General features: G+C 42.6%; 2 protein-coding genes across 6 annotated transcripts; one reads left to right on the top strand and one right to left on the bottom strand.

Annotated features, from left to right (window-relative positions):
- Positions 1–453: 453 nt before the first annotated feature.
- ATP5F1C (ATP synthase F1 subunit gamma) lies at positions 454–8,000 on the bottom strand. Of its 3 annotated transcripts, XM_086744727.1 has the most exons (10): positions 7,891–8,000; positions 7,055–7,089; positions 5,950–6,081; positions 5,119–5,323; positions 4,528–4,671; positions 4,085–4,149; positions 3,333–3,488; positions 1,999–2,095; positions 1,129–1,166; positions 454–591 (listed from the first exon to the last, which is right to left on the bottom strand). In XM_086744727.1, exons 1-9 carry the CDS (start codon positions 7,932–7,934, stop codon positions 1,160–1,162), a joined length of 885 nt encoding a protein of 294 aa, XP_086600853.1. In that variant the 5' UTR covers positions 7,935–8,000; the 3' UTR covers positions 454–591; positions 1,129–1,159. The 3 variants fall into 3 exon arrangements, with proteins under 3 accessions (XP_086600853.1, XP_086600863.1, XP_086600870.1); XM_086744737.1 differs by lacking the exon at positions 1,129–1,166; XM_086744744.1 differs by lacking the exons at positions 454–591; positions 1,129–1,166 and having other exon boundaries at positions 1,995–2,095.
- A 76-nt stretch (positions 8,001–8,076) lies between these two features.
- KIN (Kin17 DNA and RNA binding protein) lies at positions 8,077–24,339 on the top strand. 3 transcript variants are annotated; one of them, XM_086744707.1, is made up of 13 exons: positions 8,077–8,204; positions 10,583–10,677; positions 11,552–11,595; positions 11,729–11,851; positions 12,789–12,970; positions 14,403–14,451; positions 14,769–14,826; positions 18,215–18,335; positions 18,824–18,874; positions 19,568–19,636; positions 20,707–20,806; positions 21,815–21,915; positions 23,409–24,339. In XM_086744707.1, exons 1-13 carry the CDS (start codon positions 8,091–8,093, stop codon positions 23,469–23,471), a joined length of 1,170 nt encoding a protein of 389 aa, XP_086600833.1. In that variant the 5' UTR covers positions 8,077–8,090; the 3' UTR covers positions 23,472–24,339. The 3 variants fall into 3 exon arrangements, with proteins under 3 accessions (XP_086600833.1, XP_010116219.1, XP_086600841.1); XM_010117917.2 differs by having other exon boundaries at positions 18,212–18,335; XM_086744715.1 differs by lacking the exon at positions 10,583–10,677 and having other exon boundaries at positions 18,212–18,335.
- Positions 24,340–27,211: the final 2,872 nt, after the last annotated feature.

Below are 27,211 nucleotides of genomic sequence, written 5' to 3'. Positions count from 1 at the left end.
ATGTCTGCTGCTCCCTGTGTCACGCTCACAGATTGCTTTCAAGCTCAAGGCCATTTCCACTCTGCAAACCCTCTTCCCGTTTCCATCACGTACATTACTGAGCCCCTCAAGGCTCTTCTGTCTACCAGACTGAGAGTGGCAGCTTTCCACTTCCGCTGTTATACTGTACCACTATTTCTTTCTTACACTTCTCCTATACCTTACTTTTTACATTTTTCCTTTCTCACATTTCTCATGCCCAGCGAGGGCTCACAACTGCAGTGTTACTGTATTTCACAGCATGCAAATATATATATATATGCACACACTGACCGTAATGTAAACATGTTTTGCATGCCAGACACATTACAAAATGCAGAGCAGAGCTTTTAAATAAAATGTTTCAAGGCATACCCAAGTTAAACCCAGATATTTAGACACCAAGAGCATTTTCTCCATGGACAACCAAGAGCATTTGTTTCATGTAGGTGGTTTATTGTAAGAATTTACAGATTTCTGAGGCTTTACCAGTTCTTCACAAAATAACAGAGCAATCTTGTTAACACAGACACAGGCAGGTTAAACCACGTGCTCAGAAGAGCTCTTCTTCACCTGTAAGGAAAATTGAAGCAATCAAACCTCCTTTAATCATTTATTATTTAAAACTTTTGTCTCCTCCAATTTGAAGACTTCAACTCACTAATATGCCTTACAACCCCCGCCCCCAACCTCTTTATGAAGCCTGTTTTTCCTTGAAGTTTTAAATCTCAAATATGCTTGTTTTGTTACAGAAACCTCTTTAGGTGCAATGTCTTGTATACAGACATATAAAGTCATTGCATAAGGTCAGGGCACTATGGAAAAATTAAAACAGTAATTGCAAAAGAATCAAATAACCCAGAAAAAAACCCACCGAAAATTATGTCAGATGTGGATGTAAGCTATCGTGGATGTATTTTGCTTCAAATTCTTGACACTTAAGAACTTTTTGTTCAGACAGATTCAAACTAGAATGGGCAGTTTCCCAGCTCTTTGGAAGAGAAGTCTGTCTGACCAACAACACCGCATTTTGGCTTTCTCACTTGACTTCAGGATTTTCTGTGTTAATCTATTTCAAAACACAATCTTGTTTCTATTTCATAACTTTACCTCTTGGATTTGGCTGAACCGCTTTTTCCGATTAATTCCTGGTTATGGTATTGTGAGAAAAAACAGAACAAGCAGGTTAGGAAGCAACTCATGCAAATTCAGGCAAAGCTATGCAGGTATTCATGACCGCAAATGTATTGTGAGGAGCACAATACAGCACGTAACTGCTATATGGTATGTATTCCACGCATTTCGCGTACACATAGGATAGTAACACACGTATTTGCATCTGAGTATAGCACAAATTTTTAGCTGTTAGGTATAATACACATCAGCTACACGCAGTTACAAATTGTGGTCTAAGCCCACACATTTGTAACCTGCAGTACACACCTTCACAAAACTTCTCAGGGAAATAAGCAAAATACTGAACTTAAAATAAAATACACATTCAGTAGCAACAGACACTGGAAATTCCCTCCTTCTTCCAACCCCACCCCCAAACTCTCAGCTCCTGAACACCACCACAGGCTGATTTATCCAAAAGCATTTCAACTACCCGAGTTGCTACCCCCCCTCAACACTACTGGGCTGCTGGAGCAGAGTAGAAGACCAGGTAGAAGGGAGGAAATCCAGTCAAAGCCAAAAAGGAGGAAAAACACTGCCTGTTCGGGCAAGGATGTGTGTTGAAGCTAAAGATCTATTTTACCAGCTTTTCAACTTTACCTGGCAAAAAGAGACTGCCAAACTTCACACCTGTTAGTAGAACTGCGCAAGCTGAAAACCTTGGGAGTCATGCCATGGACTGTCTTCCTTTCAGTTTTAGGACCTACATGCTGTAACCTTCCCCGTTAATCTGCCTGAAGCAGGACATACAGGCATCACACGACTTTGCAGCAACTCCTATTTCACATTTGTACAGGTACTCACAGAGCGGCAGCACCAGAGATGATCTCAATAAGCTCCTTGGTAATGACGGCTTGACGGGTACGGTTGAACGTCAAGGTCAATTTGTCAATCATCTCAGCTAGAAAAAAATTAAGATTGGAATTTAAACACATAATAATTATTCAAATACAGATAAAGAGAAACTGTATGAACAGAATACCAAATAATCTTGCAAATCCATGCAAACAATTGAGGCTTACTGCACTTTTTTGTTTTTTCCCCTGCACATAACACTACTAGTAGACAATCTACAAACTTGATAATTTGGCTTGAGGCATCAGAATTAAACATTTGAAGAACAGCTGACAGGCTAGTAAATACCATAGTATGACATAGCTTATTTTAATGTAACACGAGCATGCGTTATTTGCTTTTAACTTAGATTTCACTGTCAATTAACTATGTTGGTATTTCCTTCGAGTTACTGCTGTTCTGACAAAGAGAGACTTTTTTTTTTTTTAATGCAGAAGGTATCACCTCCTTCTCTCAAGATAAGGCAGTCAGCAGAGAATCACACCCACAGTTCCAGGTAGCCCAACTGCATATCACAGAATCATAGAATGGTTTGGGTTGGAAGGGACCTTCAAAGGTCACCTAGTCCAACCCCCCTGCAAGGAGCAGGGATATGCCTGACTAGATCAGGTTGCTCAGAGCCTCATCCAACCTGGCTTCCATATCCCATCAGCTTCACTCAGTAACCAGTATCCCTCATGCACACTACCTTCTTAGACTGAAGTCTTATCACCATGCCGCACCGACAGCTATTAGCTGTCTCCCATTAACACCAACCACATGCTCTCTGCACTGCGCTCAGTTTGGACACCTCCCAGTGGGTACTTGTATTTTCTGAGCTTACTGCATGGCAGGTGGTAAAGTCTTTAACCATTGTTTCAGTGTCCCCACTTTTATATTGGTGCAGTACTAATTACGCTGGGCTCCCAAGTAGGTACAGGTGTATAAAAATTTTGTAAATCCTCAGACCAGCCACGTGAGAAAAGCGTAAAGAATATTTGACCATTATAAGATTAGTTTAGTATTTCACATTCTTATTAAAGAATCTGTTATTTCACTTCCAGCTATGAAGTCTTGTTTCTCATATACTCGACAGCAATCCCTCTTTCCAGGGACTCAATCAGGCTCACATGTTCAGAAAAAGAATCCCGGTTGAACTGACTCAAAAAACAAGACTGAAATTGGAATTAAGAGAGAAACCAGCTCATTCCTTCTAATTCTGGAAGCAAGGAACTACACAAAGGGATGTCAGTACTCTCACGCTGAACTATTGAAGTCCTGGGAAGGCCACGGAGTAGACTTACAAGCATTTTTGCTAGCGTTGTCCATAGCAGTCATCCTAGCACTCTGCTCACTGGTGGTGGATTCCTTCAGGGAGTAGTACAGAATATTTGCTAGTGTAAATTCCTGGTAGTTTCTCAGCACATCAGCATCAATATCATCATAGATACTTAGGCTTTCTGTAAAACATGAAAGAGCAGACTTAGAAATCCAAGATATACTACTTCTAGCAAAACAACATAATGCCATGTGAACTAGACTAGCCTCTTTCTCTACTTGGGGCAGCACGGAGAGATTTTCTCTACAAACTATGTGTACCTTCTTCAAAAAATTTTAAGTGGCAGAGAGATGAAGTATTTTACGTCTTCTCATTCAATTTAACACTAACTTGTCATTCTATTTAACACATTATTAGTGTATTATGCTTAATCTTCCCATACAATGCTGCAGAAACATTCTGGGGTATTTTTACTGAGTAGTGTAAATTCACTCAATACCCAGGCTGTTCAGTGCTGAAAACACTGGAACTGACAGAGTTTTGTATATGCTTAGTTCTTGCTTGAGAGGGAATCTCAAATCAAAATTAGTACAACCGTTTTTTTTAACCTCTTTGCCCCACAGCACCTTGATAGGTCAGCCGTGAACTGCCAAGATAAAACAATCTGTTAAACTTATGATACATGCACCACAGTAAGATGTTTTAATACCACGTTCACGGTACTTTTCCTGTGATTTATCACTTCACGTAACTGGTGGTTCGTAGTTCACTACTTACCAGAACCAGCAACTGTTTCAAGGGAGAAGATTGGTTTCTCGTCGGTCTTGTAGGAGATAACAGACCTGTATAAAAATAGTGTAATAGGCTCTTCAGTTCAACTGACCCTTAAAATCAAATTAGAAAACTTCTGGCCTTTCAATTCCAGAAAGTTCTGCAATAATCCTGACAAAAAGATCTCATACCACATGGATACAGTGATGTGCTGACTGTAAATATAACAGCACTCACTGTACAAGTAAAAAGATCAGTCCAATCATAGCTATTAAAAAAAAAAATCCCCAAACAATGACTCTTCACGCACAACAAAATGCACTCCCTCCTCAAGAAATAAAGTAAACATGACAAGTCACAGTTAATTTTGATACTGCTTCATCAGGCTGATGTGCTGTTTGAAGGCTTCTACTCAGTATTTTTCCAGTGCAGCTTCAGTTTAATCTTACCTGAAGCGATTGTAGATGACAGAGCCTTCATCAAATTCATACCCACAGTTTAACAACTCTGAGGCAATGACTGAAGCATCTCCAAAGCTCGGAGGCTTCCGTCCCACTTCTTTGAATGTCAGCAGGAGGTAATTGCCATGTGTCCTGCAGCAACATCAAATCTGTGTTAGAACAAGTGGATGCTCTAATGTACAGCTACGTGGCACCAACAGTCAATGAATCCTGTAACTTAGCAGTATTCAGAACTAATCATTTTATTGAATTAGTCTGAGATAAATTTTGCTTTTTTTTCACTTAAATTATTATGATAGCTTCATGACAAACACCCACTTGTAGCAGTGCTAGTGTTGCTAGCTTCCTAACTTTTATTCCAAAACCATAATAATCTTGTGCAGCAGTTTCACAAGTGTCCAGATGATTAAAAGCCACCTTAGCATATTTGCAGGTTTTGGACTTTTTTTTTTTTAAATAACTTGAATTTAGCAGTTTCATTAAATGCAATTGCCTGTGAATGCCATGCAGCTTTCCAAGCAGTCTTGAAATTTCTGCCACAGAAAACAATCAAAACCACCAAACACTTCTCCTTTTTACCTTTGAAGCAGGCCTCTGATCTTATCACCTACTCCAACCACCATAACTTCTTTCCCTGCATTTGAGAGGTTGGTAATCTCACTCTTCAAGGTTTTAGCAATAGATGTATGGATAGCACCACACAGACCTCGGTCAGAGGACACACCAATAAGGAGGTGCTTCTTCTTGTCCTCAGGTGCCTTTATTTCTGCTTTCTCATAAAGAGCTAAAAAAAAAAAAGACAGATGAGTTATTCAAGGGTGCCAGGAAGCAAACAGGTTGTATCAAAATACCTTTGACTTACTCGAAAATAATTCCTAAAAGGGTTCCAAATCACAGCCAGATGAATTTTCTCTCCCTCACAACCATTCAAGCTTGCACATGATGTGACCAGAGGTAACGAAGAAACAGTTTAAAACCAGCCACATCTCTGCATCGGATATTACACAACCAGTGTCATTACTTTGTTAAGTTCACTGCCTCATGAGCATGGGCAGCCCAAGAGTTCGCAAGGAGGTTTGCCAGTAGCTGTAGACACTACAGACAGGACACAACTCCATTAACAGGCAGAAGCAAGCCAGAAATTCTGAGCTGTGGTGCTTTTATGACTAATAAAAACCACCACACAATGTTTAAAAAGTTATCAGAAATCATAATGAATTCCACATTAGAACTCTTAAAAATCACTGTCTATAAATTACTTAGAATACTCAAGGTGACATTGGCCTAGAGATAGAGATTTTTTTGGGAAAAAATCTACCAAAAGGTTAAAAGAGACTAGGCATTTTATCACCACCATGAAAGCCTTCCTTTTCTGCTCCCACCTCACACAGTGCAAGAGTCTTCTCTCACCCAGAGCTCCTGTTCCATAGACTCTAGCAGGCTTCAGCTCCCTCTCAGCTCTTGCGTATTTTGCTGCAGAAACCATTTTCATGGACTTTGTAATTTTCTGAATGTTCTTGATGGACTTCAAGCGCCTGGTAACTACAAGGTTAACAGTTGAAGGTCATAAGCTGTACTGAGCATAATGACATCAAAAACAAGCAATAAAATGCTAGCCATAGCCATCCAAAAATATCCTGCCAGGTTCCTCAAAGAAGAAAAAATAAACAAACAAACAATGTACAACTAAAACCTCACAAAATACATGCCCTTACTATTTACAGTAAGAAAGCAGTAAGAGTAGTAATCCGGCGAACCCAAATTTATCTTTACAGTAGGTATTTTTTCCCCCAGACAAAACATTTATTTAATATTTAGCCCGACATAAGATCTATTTACTCTTTGCTTTCCTTCTGCTTCTACCTGTTTCACAAATATATCATTTGACCTGTATTGTCATATTTTCCCAGACAACAAAGACAGAAGAGAAAAAAAAAAAAAAAAAACAAGACCCAATACTATAATGAGATAAATAAACTTCTGCCTCTGTTTAGATTGCAGCAAAATGAGATTCATAAAACTACCGGTGTAAAAAGAAAACAAAACAGGTGCCCTAAAGACACGCACAATTCCAAGACAATATCCCTATATAAGAACCTCTGAGGAACAGCGTTAAGAAGCACTGTCAACGTGGAACCATTCACTCAACCTTCCCCCCCCACCCCCGCTACAGGATAATCACATAGGGAAATAAACATAATAAAAAATAAATTAATTCTTAAAGTTGAGCAAACAATCTGGTTTAGCACCTCTGACAAAGTTTAAAACAAACTACGTTTGAGTAAAACTACATTGGCTTGCTGAAATGACATCTAAATTAGTGCTAAAACCATTTCAATCCATGCTTTTTCTGAAGGACGCTTGTTTAATACAAGAAGTGCTAGAGGCTCATATGGCAGCGTTATGGTGTATCACAACTGGTTCATCCAACAGAGGCTGACCAAATTTACATTTTAACACATGGTTTTCCTGCAGCTCTTTCCCTCTATCCAAAGCAAATGGAAGCTGTACTTACTGTCTTTTAAAGTTGCCATATTCCTGACTTGGCCCCTGAAAATGAATGCAGGAGAAATTAGGGTAGTTCACTAGTTCTCCAGCAAACCAACACCTGTTGAGTTTCAGAGGGATGAAAATTTAAGAATTGCTGTTCTTAAAAAACATCTGTAGTAGGGGCAAGCCACTCTAAACCGTGCCTTGTATCCAGACCTTCCTTGCTTCTCCTTATGTCCTGTGGCACCATACATAATTTAATACATTACCCACTGCCTTAGATAACGGCACAACGTGAACGAAGGCCAGACAGCACGGCATCAGAAGGGTACAACTTTCAGAAAACCTAACTGTTTTTCAAAAACGATTAAAACGCAGCAGAGGAGGCCACACCATTTCCTGAGAAGAGCAGAATCTCCTTGCACCGCCTGACACCTACGAAGGTGACTCCTCTCGCCTCCATTCACCCCCCCCCCCCCCAACAACTGAGTGCCTTTTCCCTACGAGGCCCCGTCTCCTCCTCGCCCCTCACCCACCGAGCGGAGAGGACGGAGCCTCCGTCCCCGGCGGGTCACCGCCGTAGCCCGGAGAGGCCGCTTGCCCTCGGCCTCGCAGTCACGGCTTCTCCAGCCACATCGGGGCCCGCAGCACCTCAGGGGATGGACTCGGGCGGCGGCCCCGCCACCTCCGGGCGCTGCAGGGCTGAGGGAGGCGTCGCCCCCACAGAGACCCCCGGGGCCGGCCCCAGCCACCCGGGTGCCCCGCGGGGCCGCCCCGCCGCTTGCCGCACCCCCCCCCACCGGGACACATCCCCCTTCATCCCCACAGGACCCCTGCCGTCCCGCGACCCCCGCCCGTTACCATTGCGGCTGGTAAAGCGCGACGGCGGCTCCCCGGGCGAACATGGCGGCGCCTCTACCGCAGCCCCGCTGAAGGTCAGCGCGCCCGCACCGCGCATGCGCGCAGCCCACTCCGGCGGGAGGGGCAGGTAGTACTTCCGGGTCGTTGGCAGCCACTTCCGGCGGGGGACAGGGACGGGGAGTGTGGTGGGTGTTGTCGCCATGGGGAAGTCGGATTTTCTCAGTCCCAAGGCTATCGCCAACCGCATCAAGTCCAAGGGGCTGCAGAAGCTGCGCTGGTACTGCCAGATGTGCCAGAAGCAGTGTCGCGATGAGGTAAGCCCGCCCCGGCTGTGGCCTGGCCTACCGCCGGCCCCGATCCCTCAGGGAGGGGGGGCGATCCTCCGTTAGGGGTCACGGGGGGCTCTGAGCCCCTTGTAGGGAGCCCCAGTCCCCTTTAGGGAACCCCAGTCCCCTTGAAGGGGAGAGTTCTCTTGGGGATACATAGAGGCCTCAGGTCCTCGCGGCTGGGGTCCCCATTCCCCCTGTGGGGGCTGTGATCCCCCTTGTCAGCGTCCCCAGTGCCACTGAGGGGGGTATGGAGGGGCTCCTTTACTCCTCTGATACGAATTGCCTGTGTTGCAGTTCCCAGTCCTGTTCTGGTGGGGCTGCGATTGCCTCAGGGGGGCATGTGGCCTTATGACCTTGTAGGGTTCCTCAGCTCCCTTGGAGGAGTGGTCCAGGGCTGGCCCTGATTCCCCGTATAAGTGTCCTGAGTTTCCTTGTGGGGTCTCTGATCCCATCTGTGGGATGCGATTGTTCTAGGGAGCATACTGGCCTCACTTGCTGGGAGCATGAGGAGCCCCTACTCTCTGTAGGGCAGCATTGGAGAGGGCCCTTATTCTCCTTTGGGGGCCCCCAGTTGCTCTTGTATGGACCATGATGTCCTTGGGGGCAGATTGGTGGGGAACTGGAGAGTTCCCAGTTGCTGAGGTGGGGGTGATCCCTTTGGGATCCCCCATGGAAAAGGTCCTCACCCACTTTGAAGAGGGGGCATTTTGGGGAGGTTCAATCCTCTGGAGAGTCACTGGTCAGCTTAGGGTGAGAGGGAGCACAGGGTGACCCCCAACCCCCTGGAGGGGAGATTCCCTCATACGCACCTTGAAAGGTCGATGAGATTGAGATTTAGGCGGCTCCCATCCGCCTTAGAGAAGAGCTGAGGGTAGCCGTGATTTCCTTTGGGTACAGGGTGGGTGCGGCAACACACCCAAGAGGATGCATGTCTGGAGCGCTGTGAGGTCTCTTGTAATAGAATCGTAGAATGGTTTGGGTTGGAAGGGGCCTTTGAAGCCCATCCAGTCCAACCCCCCTGCAAGGAGCAGGGACATCTCCAACCAGATCCGGTTGCTCAGAGCCCCGTCCAACCTGGCCTTGAACGTTTCCAGGGATGGGGCATCCACCATCTCTCTGGGCAACCTGTTCCAGGCTCCCAATCTACCATCTTTTAGTTTAAAACCGTTACCCCTTGTCCTATCACAACAGGCCCTGCTAAAAAGTTTCTCCTCGTCTTTCTAATAAGGTCTCCCCGGAGCCTCCTCTTCTCCAGGCTGAACAACCCCAACTCTCTCACCCTTTCTTCATAGGAGGGGTGTTCTATCCCTCTGATCATTTTTGTGCTCCTCCTCTGGACCCACTCCAACAAGCCCGCGTCTTTCCTGTGCTGAGGACTCCTTCCTTCTGATTCTGGCTCAGTTTCTTCCCTTATTCTCCTGTTTTGAAGAGCTGCTTTTTCTCCGAAGCCTCTCCCTCTTCTTTTCTCTTGTCTATTCCCTTGGACCCAGATGCCTGTGGGATGTGAGCGTCCTCCTCTTCCCAATTTTCACCAGACTTGTGCTCCAAAAGTACCTCCACTCGGACTAGCTGTGTTTTTAGTTTTCCATTCTCCATGAGTAGCCTCTTTAATGTACCTTAGAGAAGTAAAGCATCCTGTGGATGTTTAATTGTTTTGTTCTTCAGCAGTTCCTGTCCCCCTGTCCCTTTCACCCAAGAAACTCAAACCCCATTCTCTTCCCAGTGACTACAAGCGAAAAAGCTTCACTGCGTTACAACCAGATCTTTGTGTAGATGGGGGGCAGGGTTCCCGTGGAATGAAATTTGCTGTAGATTTAATCATATGGTGATGAAAGAACGTTATATTAGACAAAAAAGGATGCAGTAAAATGTTCTATGTTTGGGTACTTTTTTGGGGAGCTCTGATGACTTCAGCTCTGTGCCAGAGGTGGCCAAATTATCACGGTCCACAGCTTGAGCGCTCCCAGGACACCATCCCCTCCTCGCACACGTTTGGTGTCAGTGTTGGGGAGGTAGGGAGCTGGTAAACATTTCCAGTGCTCTTGCACAAGCACCTGAGTGGGTCCTGGGTGGTGCCGTGGCTCTCCTGTTCCACAAAGGACGAAGAGGACTGCTGCAGTGTCCTGTCCTGTCGCCCCTTTCGCAGTTTGTCTGAAGGCTCTTGGTCTCAGAAAGAGTTTTGTTTCTGGCTTGTCCGATCAAGAGGAGCAACCACCTTGTGTAGGCTATGGCTGAGTGAAGGTATTTTTCTGTGGAGCCTCCAAGAGATTTGACTTACAAAACATTATTTTTGATACTCTTCAGCAGTGTGAGTGTGGCAAATGGAGACAAAGACAGATAAAGTATTTAATTATATTTTATAGAATGGCTTCAAGTGTCATTGCATGTCCGAGTCCCACCAGAGGCAATTGCTGCTGGCTTCAGAAAATCCTCAGCAATTCATGGATTACTTTTCTGAGTGAGTTTGCTACGTGTTCTTACCTTGATCTTTGTTCCTGTAAGACCTCTGCACAGCTGTGCCTCTGAGGCCCAGTCACGTCCCATTGGAGACACTTTATTCTGATACATTTTAGTGTCAGCTCTTTTCTAATGGCAGTTTGAAAATTCAGGTGATGCCAGTTTTGAACATATGTAAGATATTTCAGGGAGCCATGATATTTAATCAAATTTGACAGGTTTATCCCATGTCTGAGTCCTATTTTAAGTTGCTCTGTGTTGCAAAGTACGTCACCGTTCTTCCCCAGCTGAGTGACTGCCACACACGCAGAATTACAAAGAGCTAAAAGAACCATTACAGCAAGATAACAAGTCAGGGGTGTGACTAGTGTCCCACAGTTTCCTCCAGTCCTTTGTCTAGCTGACCTACCTGGCAGCTGGGTTGACTGGAGCTCTCTTCAGCACGAGTCTGAAGGCAGGCTTTATCCTGAAGCCGCTGAATTAGCAGTGAGATGAGTGATCAAATCTACCACTGCTGCCCTTTGTCCTGCCCTGTGTTCTGTGTCAGTCACCCTGGGAAGATACCTGGTAATGAAACACCAGCAATTAGTGGGAAGTGTTTAGATTTCATTCTTTCCATTTTATCCCTTTGAAAGGGTATTATCCTTTTGAAGATTTGACTTGTGTCTGCATGTACCATATTGTGTTTCTTTCTGCGTGCGTACTGCATTTAATGCTACTTTACTGAAAAAGGGAAATGAGTGTCTGAATTTCGTCGTGCTTGATTCAAAAGAAGGCTTGTGTTTATACTGCAGGTATTTAATTATTAATGACAATAGAAAATTGCTTTGTAATCACTGAAGTTTTACTAAAACACTTTCTTTTTATCCCCTAAGGGAATTCCGAAATGATTTCCTAGAACTACTCAGGAGGCGATTTGGTAAATATTTTAGTGTTTGTTTGTTTGCTTGCTTGTTTGTTTTTAAGGTCTTTTAGTAGTTCAGTGCAAGAAGCTTTGATTGCTTTCTCCTAGGTCACAGATATTTAATAATAATAATAATTCTGTATTTCAGGAACAAAGAGAGTCCACAATAATATTGTCTACAATGAATACATCAGTCATCGAGAACACATCCACATGAATGCCACGCAGTGGGAGACGCTGACTGATTTTACTAAATGGCTGGGGAGAGAAGGTAAATGTAGTTGCCCAGGGTTGGGAAGCTTTACAATTATTGGGTAATTGTGTCTGATAAGTGATCAGTAAACATTTATGTTAGTTCCTTTTTCTTTTTTCCCCTCCTTTCCTGTATATAAAGAGATGTCCAAACATATTTCTGTGCTACCTGTTAGGAATTTGCTTATGAAAAGTGTCAGAAGTCTGGGATAAATGCATAAATCATGAACCTTTCCTTATTTCATCTGTTGGTCTGTATTTACTGGGGGTACTGCTAAATTCTAAATCAACTTCCAACAGTTGCCATTTGAAAATTAAAAACTGTGATAGAACATTTCTTATGACCGCAGAATCTTTCCGTATTTAAGGTGACAAGAAGTGAGCCGTCGTTTTTCATTCCTGGCCTAGTGAAAGGGTTAAAGCTTGAGATCTGCAGTTTTGTGCTCGGTGGGAGGAAGAGAGATTAAATTGCACTGTGGTATGACAGAAAGTTTACTTTGGCTCTGATTGCCTGGGTCCTACAGGATACGTTCATGAGTCATAGAGTGTTTGAAAAGTCACTCTACCGAGAGTTCGTAACAATAGTGTAGCATAGTAAAGTTTCCTTTAATATGATGTTATTAGTGTGTATTGTTTATATATGTTAGATTTCTGTTTTCCTCCTTGTTAAAACAGTAGGAAGGAAATATTTTCTTCAATAAGGAAAGTGTTGTAAAACACTACATTTTATTATGTACTCTGACCTATTTCCAAATAGAACCAGCTAGCTGAAGGGCAGAAAGAGGCACTAAAGATCATTCAAAGTCAATTTTACCAGGCCACTAAGAGGTACATTGTCTCTGGTAAAATATCTGCATTGTTATAGTGAACATGGACTGTGAAAATGATCTTGATATTTCCTTTGTCCCTTGCTTGCTTTTGTGAGTATTAATCTTTATCTTGCATTGACTTTTTAGGTCTTTGCAAGGTTGATGAGACTCCAAAAGGCTGGTATATTCAATATATCGATAGGGACCCAGAGACTATTCGCAGGCAACAAGAACAAGAGAGGAAGAAGAAACAGGACCTTGATGATGAAGAAAAAACTGCTAAATTCATTGAGCAACAAGTCAGAAGAGGATTGGAGGGGAAAGAACTGGTGAGGAAAATTGCACTGCATGTCAACCTTCAGCTCAGAACTCCTCTTGGTTAAGTTTATGGTGAATTTGACCCTGCTGGGATCTTTGCTGGTATTCCCTTTGCAGTCAGTTAGAAGATGATGAGTAAACTTCATGCTTCAGATTACAAGCTCATCCCAGTTTAAACTGTGAAACAGTGGGCATATTTGGCTGTATTGCTGTTCTTTTCTAAGCCACAAGGAGTAGTCTTCTCCCAGATACTTCTGATAGTAGCCTTGACTTACTGGTTTCTGTTGAAATTGCAACTTGTTACACTTCCTTGACTGACCAACTTGCTGGTGGTTTTTACAGCTGCTGAACATCAACGTTCTCTATGGAATCACAGTTTTGAAAAATAAATAAATATAAAACAGACGTTTCAGTTCCTTGTAGATTTCAAAATCACATTAAATCTACTGGAGTTGTATGCTGTGGCCTCAGTGTCTGATCTTGGCCATTTCAGACAGTGGTTTGGACTGTCTTCTTCCGTACTTGAATCACTACATCAGTTTGCTTATGCTCTGATTTTTCTGCTATACAGTTATCTTGGATTATAACCTGCTCTGGAGGGAAACTTGGAGTTAATTTGTACCTGGCTTACTTTAGTACTAGAGGAGTAATAATTACTGCTCTTCAAGTGGTTAGTGACTGAAAAATCACTCTTGAATTCAGGAGAAGAGCATAAACAATACAGTAACCAGCATGACATGTCTTCATTTATGGAATTTCACAATTTCTAGGGCTGCAAATAACCAGTACCTTGTATGGTGGGGAGGCTGAGATAAATAGCCAGGAAGGGCTGGCATAATCAAATCTTCATAGTGGAAAGTTTTTTTTTTTTGTTTTGTTTTGATACTGCTAGTGTGGTATTTGGAATCTGTTTATGGGCATCATTCCATTACTTCCATACACGTTGTTGCCTGGGACTGGAACCTCCCATTTGATTCTGGCTATTGATAGGTACAGTTAAATGCTATCGTAAATAATTATCTTTCCCTTAATTTAAAACTAATTGAAATTTAAATGGTGTGAGCCTTCGGTGCTAAAAATTTGGAAAGACTCCAGAATTTCCTTTAAGTTATCAGTCTGTCCAGAAACCAGTCTAATCATGCTGGTTCAAATAGAGAAAACTGCTACAGTAAGGACACTTCCCTTTCGTGCTGGAATCAAGCAAGTTTAGGCAGCATCTCTGTCGAGAGTGTTAATTAGAGGATTTTGCACAGGAGCCTGTAATGAGATGTTTTCAGTTTATAATCTTCTTATGAATCAAGCCAGGTTGAATATTACAGTTACTTGTAATAATCTTGCAGTAGTCTGTAAAACTGAGCTAATCGATGATCACTAAAAAAAAAAAGATATCTTGGCTCATTTTACTGTTTGACTCTTGAAATGTATTTTGTGTTTCTTTGGCAGGAGAAGCCAGTCTATACTGAACTGAACAGAGAAAATGAAGAAGAAAAAGGTAACCAGATTTTGATACATGTAATTTGCTAGAACCTACTGAAGCTGATTTTGTGATTGAAACGAGATCAGTGCTGAGACCTGCTCGGTGCTCCATGAAGTGCTTTGAGATCAATTATAAAGGGCATGGGAACATGGAAAATATATTCTTTGTTATAATGTTTAAAGTCATTTATTTTAAAAGCTGAACCAAAATATAGATTAATAAATATTTTCAAATTTGTGATCTTTTCCATTTGCAGATCTTAAAAATTGTGACATCCTTCAATGCAGTTACATTTAAAGATAGAAATAGAGTAATGTCTTTTTATTTTTTAGTTACATTTAATTTAAACAAAGGAGCAAGTACTTCAATAGCAGCATCTTCTAAAACAAGGTGAGAAAAGAATTTAAGGGCAACCGTTACTATTGCAAAGCACTTAAATGACAATGTTATTTGTATGGGCAAGATGATGTATCTTGTCCTAAAATATTTGGAGTCTAGTATCTCACCCTGTCATGTTATTCAGGAGGGGATACTAGGTGACTTCATGGTTCCTTTTGTATTTGCAATGGATGAATGGGTGTATCTTAAATGTGTGCTGTTGGGAGTCTTCTTGAATTCAGTGTGGTTCATGGCAGGTGCCTGTAAAGTAATAAGCCTTTATAGGTTCCTCTGAGAAGATACTGTTATGTGAAAAGGTGGATGAGGGATCCAGTCAAAGCATTTGAAGTGAATGCCATCTAGTCCTAGCTGCCTTCTATGAATGGGTATTCATAACTTGTTAATTTTGGTTCAGAACAGATTTGATTCCCTTGTCTAATTGGAGGTAATACTTTCTCTGTTCATCATTTAAGAAGCTGAATCTACCTGATATAAATGTTTCTAAGGCTCTTGCATTTAGTTCTCATCATATAACCACGAGCAACGCAGGACAAAGGGATCAATGATGCAGACAATACTGACTTACAGCAGTCTGTGAAACTGCTTGATGAGCAGTACACCTTTTCATGTGAGGCAATATTGTAATTAAATGTATTGCAGATAAAACGAAAGCTTTCCTCTCATCACAAGCTCAGCTCTTAGATAAGGTATCTGATGGGATATATGCCAGGCAGAAAATGAGACAATAAAGTAGTTCTTTGCAATAATAGATACAGATTTCAGGCTTTGAGGAAAACTTGTAAGTTATCCCTAAGCATTGAGTTGTGCTTAAGATGAGTCTGAAACTTAATTCAGATACTCACCTGAATAGTTTCAGTGAGAAACACTTAAAGTGCGTGCTAAAATTTAACTTAATGTAGTCTAGTTTTTTCATAGCATATGTGAGATACTTGTCTGTAAGCTTTGTAATGGTAGTGTAGAAGCAAAATTAGGATACCCACTTTGTGGTAAAGTGACCAGGCTGTATCACTGATGACACAGGAATCACTTCAGAGTCGCATATGGAAACCGCTTCCCTGTGTTGGTGTGAAGGTGTGTTCTGCAGCTGTTGACTGTTACTGAGGATCAGTTGAGTTCAACCTGATGTCCAGTGCCATAGTGCAGCGTGCAGTAGGACTTCCTGGCTTCCCACAGCAAAAACCACAGAAACCTGGCACTTGTATTTCCTGAGCAAGGTGCAGAAGACCAGGAGTTTGTAGGTTGAAGGTGGTGGAGGTTTGGGCACGTGGGGATACTGGTAGTTGGGTACAGAGATGGAGCTGGAGCCTTGCTGAGAAGGAGAGTAAGAGGGGAGGTGTGCCTTCCCTTGAACGTCCGTGTGGCTAATGTGAAACTGAGAATCACCACTGCTGCTGCAGGTACAGCTTCTGATGCTGGCTGCTCTTGAGAAAACTGAGAGCCCTGGGCTTACTTTTTTCCCTCAGTAACTTAGATCCTCAAATCCCTGCTTAGCTCACTCAGTGGACAAGTAAGATTAGAATTACCTCTAATTAAGGAATGAGCAGAAGCTGTTGCCAAGGTCGCTGACTCCTGTCTGCAGTAGTGCAAGTGTACAGTCCTGTCTGCACACTGATCAGCCTCCTTCGCACACGGCACTGTAGTCCCAAGGGAAGTTCCTTCAAAACCTGTTTATTCTGCCAGTTGCTGTCATGTTGGTATGGACATTTAACATAAATAGTTATTTTTCTCCCTGGTGTTTGCCTTCTCAGAAAATGTATTTGTAGAGAACAATTTTAGCTTGTGTGATGCTGGCCTCATCTCCCCATTCCTGGGATCTGCTGAATATCCCGTCCTTGTCCTTGTTCCAGTTTCAGCTAATCTTGAATAGGGGAGCTTACAGAGTTTGTGCATGCTGCAAATGAAACATCACCCTGGCTTATACAAGGCACTAGTGCTTGTCTGTCTTGATGCTTCCTAGGATTGCATTTGACTCTTTCGTGACTGATCCTCACTGGTAGCTGTCACCTGTGATTATAGCCAGACCCCTTTCTGTTTTTGTTGTTCTTTAACAGCTCCCAGTAGATAGAAGGTAATCAGAGTCAACTTTTCCAAAGTATGTGAGCTTGCATAACGTGATGTTAAATTTAGTCTTTTTTTTTTTTAAAAAAAGCGTGGTTTTCAAGGTAAACCATTCCCTTCTGATGGCCAATTCTATTTTATGTCGTTCATATTGATGATACATCTGAACAGTGTTGGTGGTCTCTCACTCTTTGTCCTAGGGTTCTTAATGAATACATTAAATAAGATTTGGCTTAGTATTGACACCCAGGACTCCCTTAGTAGCCTTGCAGATAGGTGTGTTTTCCTTCTTAAATGTAGGCACTGCAGTTGTTATGTTTTAATTGTATGTTACCTTTTATGAGATGTTATTTTAAGTACTTGCTATTTGATTTGTGATTTAATGTGCTATTTCTTCTAGAACTCTGCTATGGAGATTATAAAACTTCCTCAGAAATACAATTTTTTTTTTCAGTCAATTTTGCTTCTACTGCCATTTCTGTGTCTTCATTCCCATTCCGTATCTTCCCTTTACTAGTACATCCAACATCCTCACCACAGGCAGAACATGTGGTTTGTTGTAAGGCCATGTTGATATTCCCTTACTGTCCACCTGATAGCAGCCACTTTCATCTTTCCAGATGAAAGAACACCTGAATTTTTCACGGCATTCAAATGTCTTTTATAAAAATGGCTTAACTCAAGCTGCCTTTAGGCAGTTCTCGCTTTACCTAGGTGTTCCCTGATCCCTGAGATGTAACTTTTTCTGCTGATTGCTCTTTTCTTTCATAACTCATAGGCTGCTTGCCTGTTTTGAATATGTTGTGAAGATGGTGTTTATTTGCTGGGTGTGGAGCCCTTTTCTACGGATTCCCATGTGTTTTCTCCCATTGCCAGATAGGTTAAGTATCTCTCTCTGGAAGGACTTACAGACTTCTACCATCTTTGAGAGTTGCTCTGTCCAGATGGCTTCGCTAAAGCCACAAATGTGTCTTTTCAAATTTGAAAATCTTATTTGTAGACCTGCTTTTGTCTGTTGAACTCAAATCCCCGATCGACTCTTTTCTTTTACACTAGTCAGCTGATCGTTAGGTTGTTTTCATCCTGCTGAACTGCTAGCAGCAAACATCAGTGAACGTGAAGCTTACACCTCAAGAGATCAGATCTAGCTGCCAAGTGCAGTTCTAGAGAAGGAGGCATGCAGGGTCTGGAAGGTGACTTGCACAACTCAAATTAAACAGATCAGCAGACTTTTTTTTGCACAACCAGCTCTTCAAATACATCTTGGTAGAGGAGACAATGTAAGGTCTGCTGTGAAAACACCATCTTACTCTTCCAGCAGTGTCCTTGGACCGAATGCACTGAAGATGGTGGAAGGGACAGTTAAAAGAAAAGAATCAGCTCATAGCTCTGGTCAGTCCAAAGAGAAAAAGAAGAAATCTGCACTGGATGAGATTATGGAGGTAATATGCAGGATCTGTGTCTTTATAACTCCATGGCTGTATGCACTTTACCAGGGGGTCCCTTTGAAGTGACCTCAGACCTTCAGTTCATGTGGAATTCAGACTTTTATATCTTACCAGGCAAAATTATTTCACTTCCCCATTAAAACTGGTTTCTGCTGCTCATCTGTGCATATTCCCCAGATGACTGAGATGTTTGAAGTAAAGGAATACAGATTTTCCAGGAGAAGACAATAAGTAGAAACACTTGACAAAACCAAATATACATCTCCATCATTTTATCATGGATTCTTGGATCTCATCAGATTGATTTTTAAGCAGCAAGCACACACTGACTTACCCTTATTTAGTTTGGTTTTGGTGTTTTTTTTTTTTTTTTTGTTCCTGGCTTAATGTGGGCCTGGAGAATTGGTTCAGCTTTTCAAAGGCGTGGGAAAGCTGCAGTGAAAGGAGGAAGTAAATGGTGATTATTTGTTGTTGTTCTGTAGCTTGAAGAGGAGAAGAAAAGAACATCTCGAAGAGACTACTGGTTGCAGCCTGTAAGTGTCTTAAAAATTGTTATTATACTAAATAAAACCAATTCTGCATCTCTAAAGCCGCTATTGATTTATGTAGAGATTCAAAAGCAGATTCCAAACTAAAATAACTCTTATTTTCCAAGCTGCCAAATGTGAAATTTGTAGTATCTGGAAGGAATTACTGCTCTGGTTGAGCATGATCTGCAGTCTGACGCATCGTGTGCCTGATCTCAGATGGAGTGGAATTCTGTAATCAAAGAGTTGGTACTGTGTGTCTGTACAGATCATGTTTAAATTGCGATATTGCTTACAGCCCTCTTCTTTCTGGACTAATAGTTGACTCGCGCAGAGATGTAGACATCAATATCAGCTTTTGAGCTGAGAGACCTCATCTCAGCTTCTACTTTTTGACTGGACTTCTAGATCAGAAAGTTCTGCCTTTGACCCGTTGTGGGTTGTCCCATTATATCCTGAATTCAAGTGTAACTGTATTTGTAAAACAAAAACAAGTCTGGAGAGATGCTACTTTGAGGCCCTAATCCGACGGTAAAGACAAGTTCCTGAATGCCAAGTCTTTACTGTCGTTGCTTCCTGTGCTGTGCCGTACAGTCTGTAGTTGGGGTCAGAGTGACCTGAACGTGCAATTAATTTAGATTGTGCAGGTCTTTGTATATTTTGGCATTTTATTTTTTTTTCTCCTTTTAAATTTTCCAGGAAATCATTGTAAAAATTGTAACAAAGAAGCTTGGAGAGAAGTATCACAAGAAGAAGGCAGTTGTTAAGGTAAAGTGTGCAAATGGAAGCATGTGCCATTGGGTAGGCTCTTCTGGTGTCAGATGACTTCTGAGATTTTGTTTCCTTGTGCAAGTTCTTCAGCCTTAAGTCAACACTGACAGGGGTGAAAATGTCACCTTAACTTTACTGGGACTTATTCTGGGCAGGGAGTGAATCTGTGAATTGGTTTAATGGCATTTACTGAGTGATTCTTTCTTAAGCACTGTTTTATCTTGCATCGTTTGTCTCTATTAACTCATCCATCTTGGAGAATAGCCACTTTGTTGATGTGATATGACCAAGAGCAGCGCAATTGCATTTTAATCTCAGACTAGTAAGTTTTGCGCAGATACTTAAGCTGCAGGCTGCCTTTGAACAAGATCCCATTTGTGTACCAAATCTTCAAGCTGTAAGCCTTTTTCTGTTTCACTGCCAGTGAAATAATGTTGTAGTAGGTATTCTGAAGCTCAACAGTCTCCTTCAAGACTGCCAAAGACGACACCCAGGTGTGTTTTGAATGTTCGAGAAGAGTGTATAGAACTCAGAATCACAGCTGGTTTTGGTTGGCATCTGGGAGGGTTTATAAGTCCTAGCATCTGTCTTCTGTTGAGCTTGATGAGTATGAGAAGTGGAAGATGGTTTATGCTAGGTGCAAAGATGGTCGGTGACATTTTGCCTCATTGAGATGTAGTATCCCAGTTGTCATTGTGTGGCTTCCAGCCAGCTTAGCCTCCCATGGGGGAAAGATGCCTCTAATTTACTCTCCGTCTTTGAGAGAATAGCTAAGATAGCTGACCTGAAGGTTGACAAAACCTTCAGATAAGGCCAGCAAAATTAGTGGTCAACTAGACCAGTCATTGATGTTCAAGAGGAGCTCTTTTAATGTAGCCTGAACTTCAGAGTAGGATGGTCAGTGGTTTCTGAAAGCTGGATACCTTTAGAAGAGCCCAGAGGTCCTTGCTGCTTTGGAAAATGTAGAAGTGCAGACTCATGGTCCTGAGTTTGTTAATTTTGAAGTGTAAATTTAAAATTTTTTTTTAATATTTTTTTTTCTGATTGGCTTCTGCCTTTCACAACAGGAAGTGATTGACAAATATACAGCAGTTGTGAAGATGATTGATTCTGGAGACAAGCTGAAGCTTGATCAGACGCATCTGGAGACTGTAATACCTGCACCAGGTATAGCTGTTTTGTTCGTTTTTGGCTTAGCTGTCACTTCAAAACTTAAATTTCGGTTCTTTTAAACTATAATTCATCCACTTGAAAGTACTATAAGAAGAGCCATCTTGCTCTTGGACAGCATTTCATAAGCTACTCTGATCATTTACCAAATATCCTCTCATTACTTTCTAGAGAATTATTACATTTGCTTTGAGTCTTCACAATCCCTTCTCATAAGAATTAGATTTGTTTCTGAGAAGACAGAAGTGCTTTCGGAATCTGTTCATTTGATGACATGAAAGCGTCTCTCTTCAGCTGCCAGAATGCATCTCTGGGAGCCCTACAGAGCCCTTGGACATATTTATCCTGTATCTTCCCTCCAAAGTCAGGCCTCAAATAGCTGTGGGCACTTGGCAAAGCTTACCTCATCTCTTGTTTCGGTTTGCTGACGTTTCTTTGGCTGGTGCACCCTGTTGTTTGTGTATAGCATCTGACCAGTATTTCAGGGAACAGTCAGGGTAGCAGTAAGCAGAACGCTGCCAGCATAGGAGGAAACAGGATATAGGATTTTGAGATTCGCAGATTCTTTAGCAGACCTGCCACATTCTGCGTTTCTGCAGCTGGTGAAGAGCTGGTTGATGGTGTCTGTGAGTGCTCGTTAGCGTAATGGTACTTGTAGGTGAGCTCTGCGTACCCTTGCTCTGGGATTGATTCCTTGTAGCGCTGCCTGTGTGAGACAGAAGGCAAAAAAGAGGTGCACTGAGCCATGAGCGCAGGGAATGGGCTGTGGGAGAAGTGGCTTTGGTTTCTTTCCATGAATGTGGTTTCAATGGTTTCTGCCTGCATATCGGTGTAGCCACGAGCAATACACTTTGGAAATGAGCAGGCTGTAAGGGAAAGCTGGATGCTGCTTGCTGGAGCTGCTGGGAGAAACCTTCTCTCCTTCTGCTGCCGGTGGAGTTGAACGCAACTTGTCAAAAGAAGCTGGGAGCCCTGTTTTAACTGTTTCCTTATTTCTCATTTCAGGCAAGAAAGTGATGGTATTAAATGGTGGTTACAGGGGAAATGAAGGCATCTTGGAATCTATCAACGAAAAGAGGTTTTCAGCGACAATAATCATTGACTCTGTAAGTATCAAACACTGCAAGACGTAGTTTGCGTGGAGTGTTTTGCATCTGTACATCGAAGAGCTTTCACAAAGAAAGACGGTGTTATTACTCCTGACTTACAGGTGGGATTTATGGCCTGCAAAATGGTCTCTCACCACCTATTCCCAACCAGTAGGAAAACAGCCACGTGTTCTCCATTGCAGACTAATGCTCTGCTGTTTGCCTTTAAAGAGGTGCTAGGATGCTGAATCTGGCAAGTTTTGAACTTGAGACTTGCAAAGTATTTTGTATGTTTATTTTGAACATGGCTACTGTCGTACTGTTTTGTGGGAAGGTAAAAAAATGTGAAGTATGCAGGGAGGTGAATTTTCTCCTGCCTTTTTCTAACTGAATGTGGGGCTTTATGTGCTTATTTATTGTCTTTTTTTATGATTAATTATGGTTGTTTTTTTGGTTTTGAGTTTGTGGTTTTGTGGGGATTTTTTTTTTTACATATCACCTTTCTCTGGGCTAAAATTAGGCCGTGTCATCATGTCTGTGTGTGGCTACTTCTTTGTTCTCCTCTGAAGAAACAGTCTTTAAACTAATTGATACAGCAGAGAGGCTATTGGCTCAAAGACAGATTTCTTAAACACAGCTTGCAGAAGAGAGACCCTGCCAGGATTCCTTTCAAGGGCTGCTGAAACTCAGCCCGTATTGGATTCTGGAGAATTTACTTGGGAAGACACTATGCAGATGTCTCAACCACAGAAGGAGCTTTGGTTGGAGCTAAGGATTGTGATAACGGTCTTGGAAAGCAAGGGTAGTTTTTCTCTAGTTCTGATACTTTTGGATGTTAAGATTTCCCTCTCCTACATGAGCTCTGAGTCTATGAATAAAAAATGAGTGAAACTATTCCTGGAAACCAGTGAACTCTGTGAGAATTTTCTCACTGATTGTAGGGTGACCGGGATTTTTATATATAGTAAGTTTGTATTCAAAGTTAAATCTTTTAATACTTACAAGTTCACAGTGAATTAATTCAAAACAACTGCTTATGTTTCCCCCAAAATTGCAAGGACTTTCACTAATACAAAAAGTGTTAGTATTTGTGAAAAGTAAAAAGATTTCTGGGACAGCGTTGAGGGCCTATCACGTTCTCTGGTTGAGTTGAAAATAATGAAGCAGAAAACACTGTGTCGTGAGGAAATCCCAAACCTCCAGTTTTTTGGATGTGTTCTGCTATGCATCCCCTGTACAGCGCCCAGCATGCAGTTATATGTGGCTTTTGGACAGGGCGCTTAAACAGAAAATAGTTGTTGTGCTTTTACTGTGTGCAGCACTGAGAAAAGATGCTAACACCTGTGATTTCCAGTGCTATTCACTTTGGTTGTGCTTCTTGAAAAATGTCTGACTGTGGTGAGATTTCGTACAGCCTCTTTAGCTATCTTACTTTAAGCTCCCTCTTGGGAATTCAACAAACAAACAAGTTTGTATTTTGATCTTATTTCTTCCACTATGTTATTCTCCAGGGACCTTTAAAAGGACGCCGAGTTGAAGATATCCAGTATGAAGACATTTCCAAACTTGCCTGAGTCGCTAATCATGGATCAGAGAAGATTTTGGTTCCCAAAAACATCTTTCTGGCGTCTTGCAGGCAGACACAAGACTCTACTATGTCAGGGTTTTAATTGTGCGTGTATATGTATTTATAATGTATATAGAAATCCACCACTATGAATTTGTTACATAAAATGTTGAAATCTTACCAGTGGAAATATTTCATCTGGTTCTGTATCAAAGTTATGTTATACTATTTGGTTCAATTTATTTTTGTAAAATAGCTGCAAGCTGGAGTATTTTATTTACTGAAGTACGTTAGCAGTTCTGTCAGAGAGAGAATTACTTACAAATATCCGCTTGAGGCGGGCGGTGTGTCACAGGCAGTGGAGTTTAAGCACCACACTTCCCAGTCTGCAGCCAAAATTGAGTTCTGGCCGCAGGAACAAGGGAAGGGATTAGGAGAGTAGCAGGAAGGTAACAGTGCTGCAAGGGATTATTTTCCTGGATTTTGTAAAAATGGTCTGGTTTATTAAGTGCTATCACCAACTTATTTTTGGTTAGCACGTCAGTGATAGTAGAATCCAAGCCATCACTCCTCCATCACCTTGTGGTCAGGGTTCCTAATAATACTAATACGCAATTTATCTTCATATGGACTCCAAGATGGATGTTACCTATGGGGTTTCTAGGATGCCAGCCAAAGTGTGTGCAGATAAGAATTGTTTGGTTTTACAGAGCCTTTTTTCGTTTGTGCTTCCATTGTTTCTCTGCTCTGCTACATGAATAACATTACTCCATGCTAAGTGATGTAACGTTACTTCTTATTTTTTTAAAAAATATCACATTTTGTACAATATTTAATTTCTAAGGCTGTTCAGGAATAAACATAAACCTTTCTTAGGTCAGTGTATTTCTTGCCAGCCTTTTAAACACGTGAGGTGTCTGTGGGTTTATATCCACCGAAGAGCACAGTAAAGCGCCCAGTGAGCGCACTGCCTTATTGGTGTGAAAGAAAGATGCCAGGTGTCCCAGGCAAGATACAAACCATCACCTGATGGCCCAGTCTGCCCCTCGGTAGGCTGTGGAAGAAAATGGATACCCCCTCGTATCCTTCAGGCGAAATCTCAGCTGAGGATTGAAGGGAGCAGGATGCTGTTGTGATGTACACATTGGTTATGTTGCAGTTTAAAAGTTCAAAGTCACTAGAAGCAAAAGTTACTGTTCCTTGTCCCTCTCCTTTTTTCAGAGGTTCACTCTCTTGTTGGTTTGTGGTTTCCAGGGGACCCCTGCAGGAAAACTGAAAGACTGCAGAGGTTTGGAGAAAAAGCTCCTGTCTGGAGTAGCCAGAAATAACCTCGGAGAGAACATCCAATGGCTTTCCAGGGATCCCGGCCGTAAATGCAAGGCAGAGTCAAGCAGTAATGCAGTATCTAAAGAGTGGAGAATTATGAGGAAGGGAACTGGAGACAGAAGCTGGGCTAGTTTGTAAATTCCAGCTCTTTGTGCAGCCTGGGTTGCATAAACAGCTCTGCCTTTTCTCAAAGAACGGGTATGGAGAAGAGGTTTGTAGGAGAGTGATGAGGACAAGTGAAATAATAGCTTCTGTGCCACAGAAAATAGTTGCATGTAAAAGTCTGGAGCCTGAAAACTTAGAGTTAATATAATAGACAAGTTATGAGTTCTGTGGAGATTAACAGAGAATGATTATTTGCTGCTTGTTTTCACATACAAGCTAGGAAAGAGGGAGTGGATCCAGGGGTTTAAAAACAACTTGACAGGTTTTTCCCTCCCCCCGTAGGGCCTGGTTAAACTGGGGAGTTGTTGCAGGATGTTGTGCAGGCCAACGCTGATAAATGAATTCAAAGAAACAATGAATGGTTTGGAGGGAAGTTGCTTTTGCTTCCAGGAGTTACTTTGAAGAGATGCATAAAACTCCTTGGTCCTCTCGCTCCTGACACCATGGCTGCAAGAAAGATCATGTACCAACCTTTAGTTATAGGTGAAGGAAACTGAAGTTCAGAAGGGCAAGTAGATCACTCGAGTCCTCTTCCTAGATCAGCTGAGGAGAGTCTGGCCAACGTTTTTTTCTAAGGTGGTGTCGTAGTTCAGCCTCGATCGGACCAGACTACGCAGTCTCTCTCTCACTCCCCCCACACTCTGAGAGAATAGGGAGAGAAAATATAAGGAAAAACGGCTCAAGGTTTGAGATAAGGACAGGGAGAAATCCTTAAAGTTACCGTCACGGGCAAAACAGACTCAACTTGGGGAAAACTATTCATTTATTACTACAAACAGCAGGATAATGAGACAGAGAACAAGATAACCTCCCCCCACCCCTCCCTCTTCCCAAGCTTAACATTATCTCTACCAACTTCCCCTCCCGAGTGGCACAGGGGGGGGAAGAGGGAATGGGGGTTGCAGTCAGTTCATCATACGTTGTTTCACACCGCTGCTTCATGGTTGGGGGAAGAACTCCTCACATTCCTCCCCTGCTCCATTGTGGGGTCCCTCCCACGGGCCACAGTCCTTTGTGGAACTGCTCCGGCGTGGGTCATCTCTTCCACGGGTGCAGTCCCTCTAGAACAGCTGTCCCAGCGGGCCCTCCACGGGCCACAGCTGCCTTCAGGCATCCACCTCCCCCGGTATGGGGTCCTTCACGGGCTCCAAGTGGATCTCTGCTCCTCCGTGGACCTCCATGGGCTGCAGGGGGACAACCTGCTCCACCATGGTCGTCACCACAGGCTGCAGGGGAATCTTGGCCAGGAGCCGCATTACTCCTCCCCCTCCTTCTTCACTGACCTTGGCGTCTGCAGCCGTTCCTCACAACAGGCTGGTAGATGTCTCTCAGGATCTTTTTTTACATCTTATTCACTTCTCATCTCCTCTCCACTTCTTGCAGCCGGGCTGGACCGAGTCGGGCCCAGTCGGCCACCTGGCAAGAGGCCAGAGGGTGAGGCCTGCAAGGCCCATGAGGCCTGCGCCTCCCCCTCTGCGCCTCTGCCCCCGCTCAGCTTCTTCACATCTTCTCTTCTCTCTTTTTTTTTTTTCTGTTTTCCCATTCTTAAATACGTTATCGCAGAGGCGTTATCACGAGATATTCTGCTACCAATCGGCTCGGCCTTGGCCAGCAGTGGGTCCGCCCTAGGCCTGGCCAAGTCCCCTGAACAAAGGGGAAACTTCTAGCAGTTTCCTACAGAAGCTACCACCTTAGGCCCCCCCTTACTAAACAAAACCACGACAGGTGGCCAGAAAGCAGAGTTGTAACTGTGACTCTAGGTACATATGTATATTTGTTTCACTACTGATCTCGTTCATTGTTGAATACTCTTGAAGTGTAAAACTTATTTTGGGAGCTAATCTCCTTGGATGGGAAGTTTTTAGTATGAATGGTGATTTCTATATGATCTGAATTTTTCCTGCTGTCCTAGATTTATATCCAGGTGCGAACTCCACAGTGATCTCGCAATTTTCAAAAAAAAATAGGCTGGAGGATATCTCAGGCTCATCTAATTAATTTTCTTGCAATATGCATCAGCTATTTCAAGGACATGCCTCACCACTGGTTAACCCATCCTTAATGTCTGGAGACTCCTCATGATACCCATTCCAGAGATCATGTTCCTTTTCTGTGAGATTTTCCTTGCACCAAATGCACATCCCCCTGGCTAGGCTTAAAACACCCATTGCTTTTTGCCCAGTCCAGCAGTGCATGAGCTTACATTTTACCAGCACTCTGAAAAACTACGTATTAAATCTTGTCATGTGTGTTACC

The sequence above is a fragment of the Chlamydotis macqueenii genome, chromosome 1 (assembly GCF_036417535.1).
Source record: "Chlamydotis macqueenii isolate bChlMac1 chromosome 1, bChlMac1.mat, whole genome shotgun sequence".
Lineage (NCBI taxonomy): Eukaryota > Metazoa > Chordata > Aves > Otidiformes > Otididae > Chlamydotis > Chlamydotis macqueenii.
Note: the sequence above shows the minus strand (reverse complement) of the source record. Positions and strands in the feature narration are given on the sequence as shown.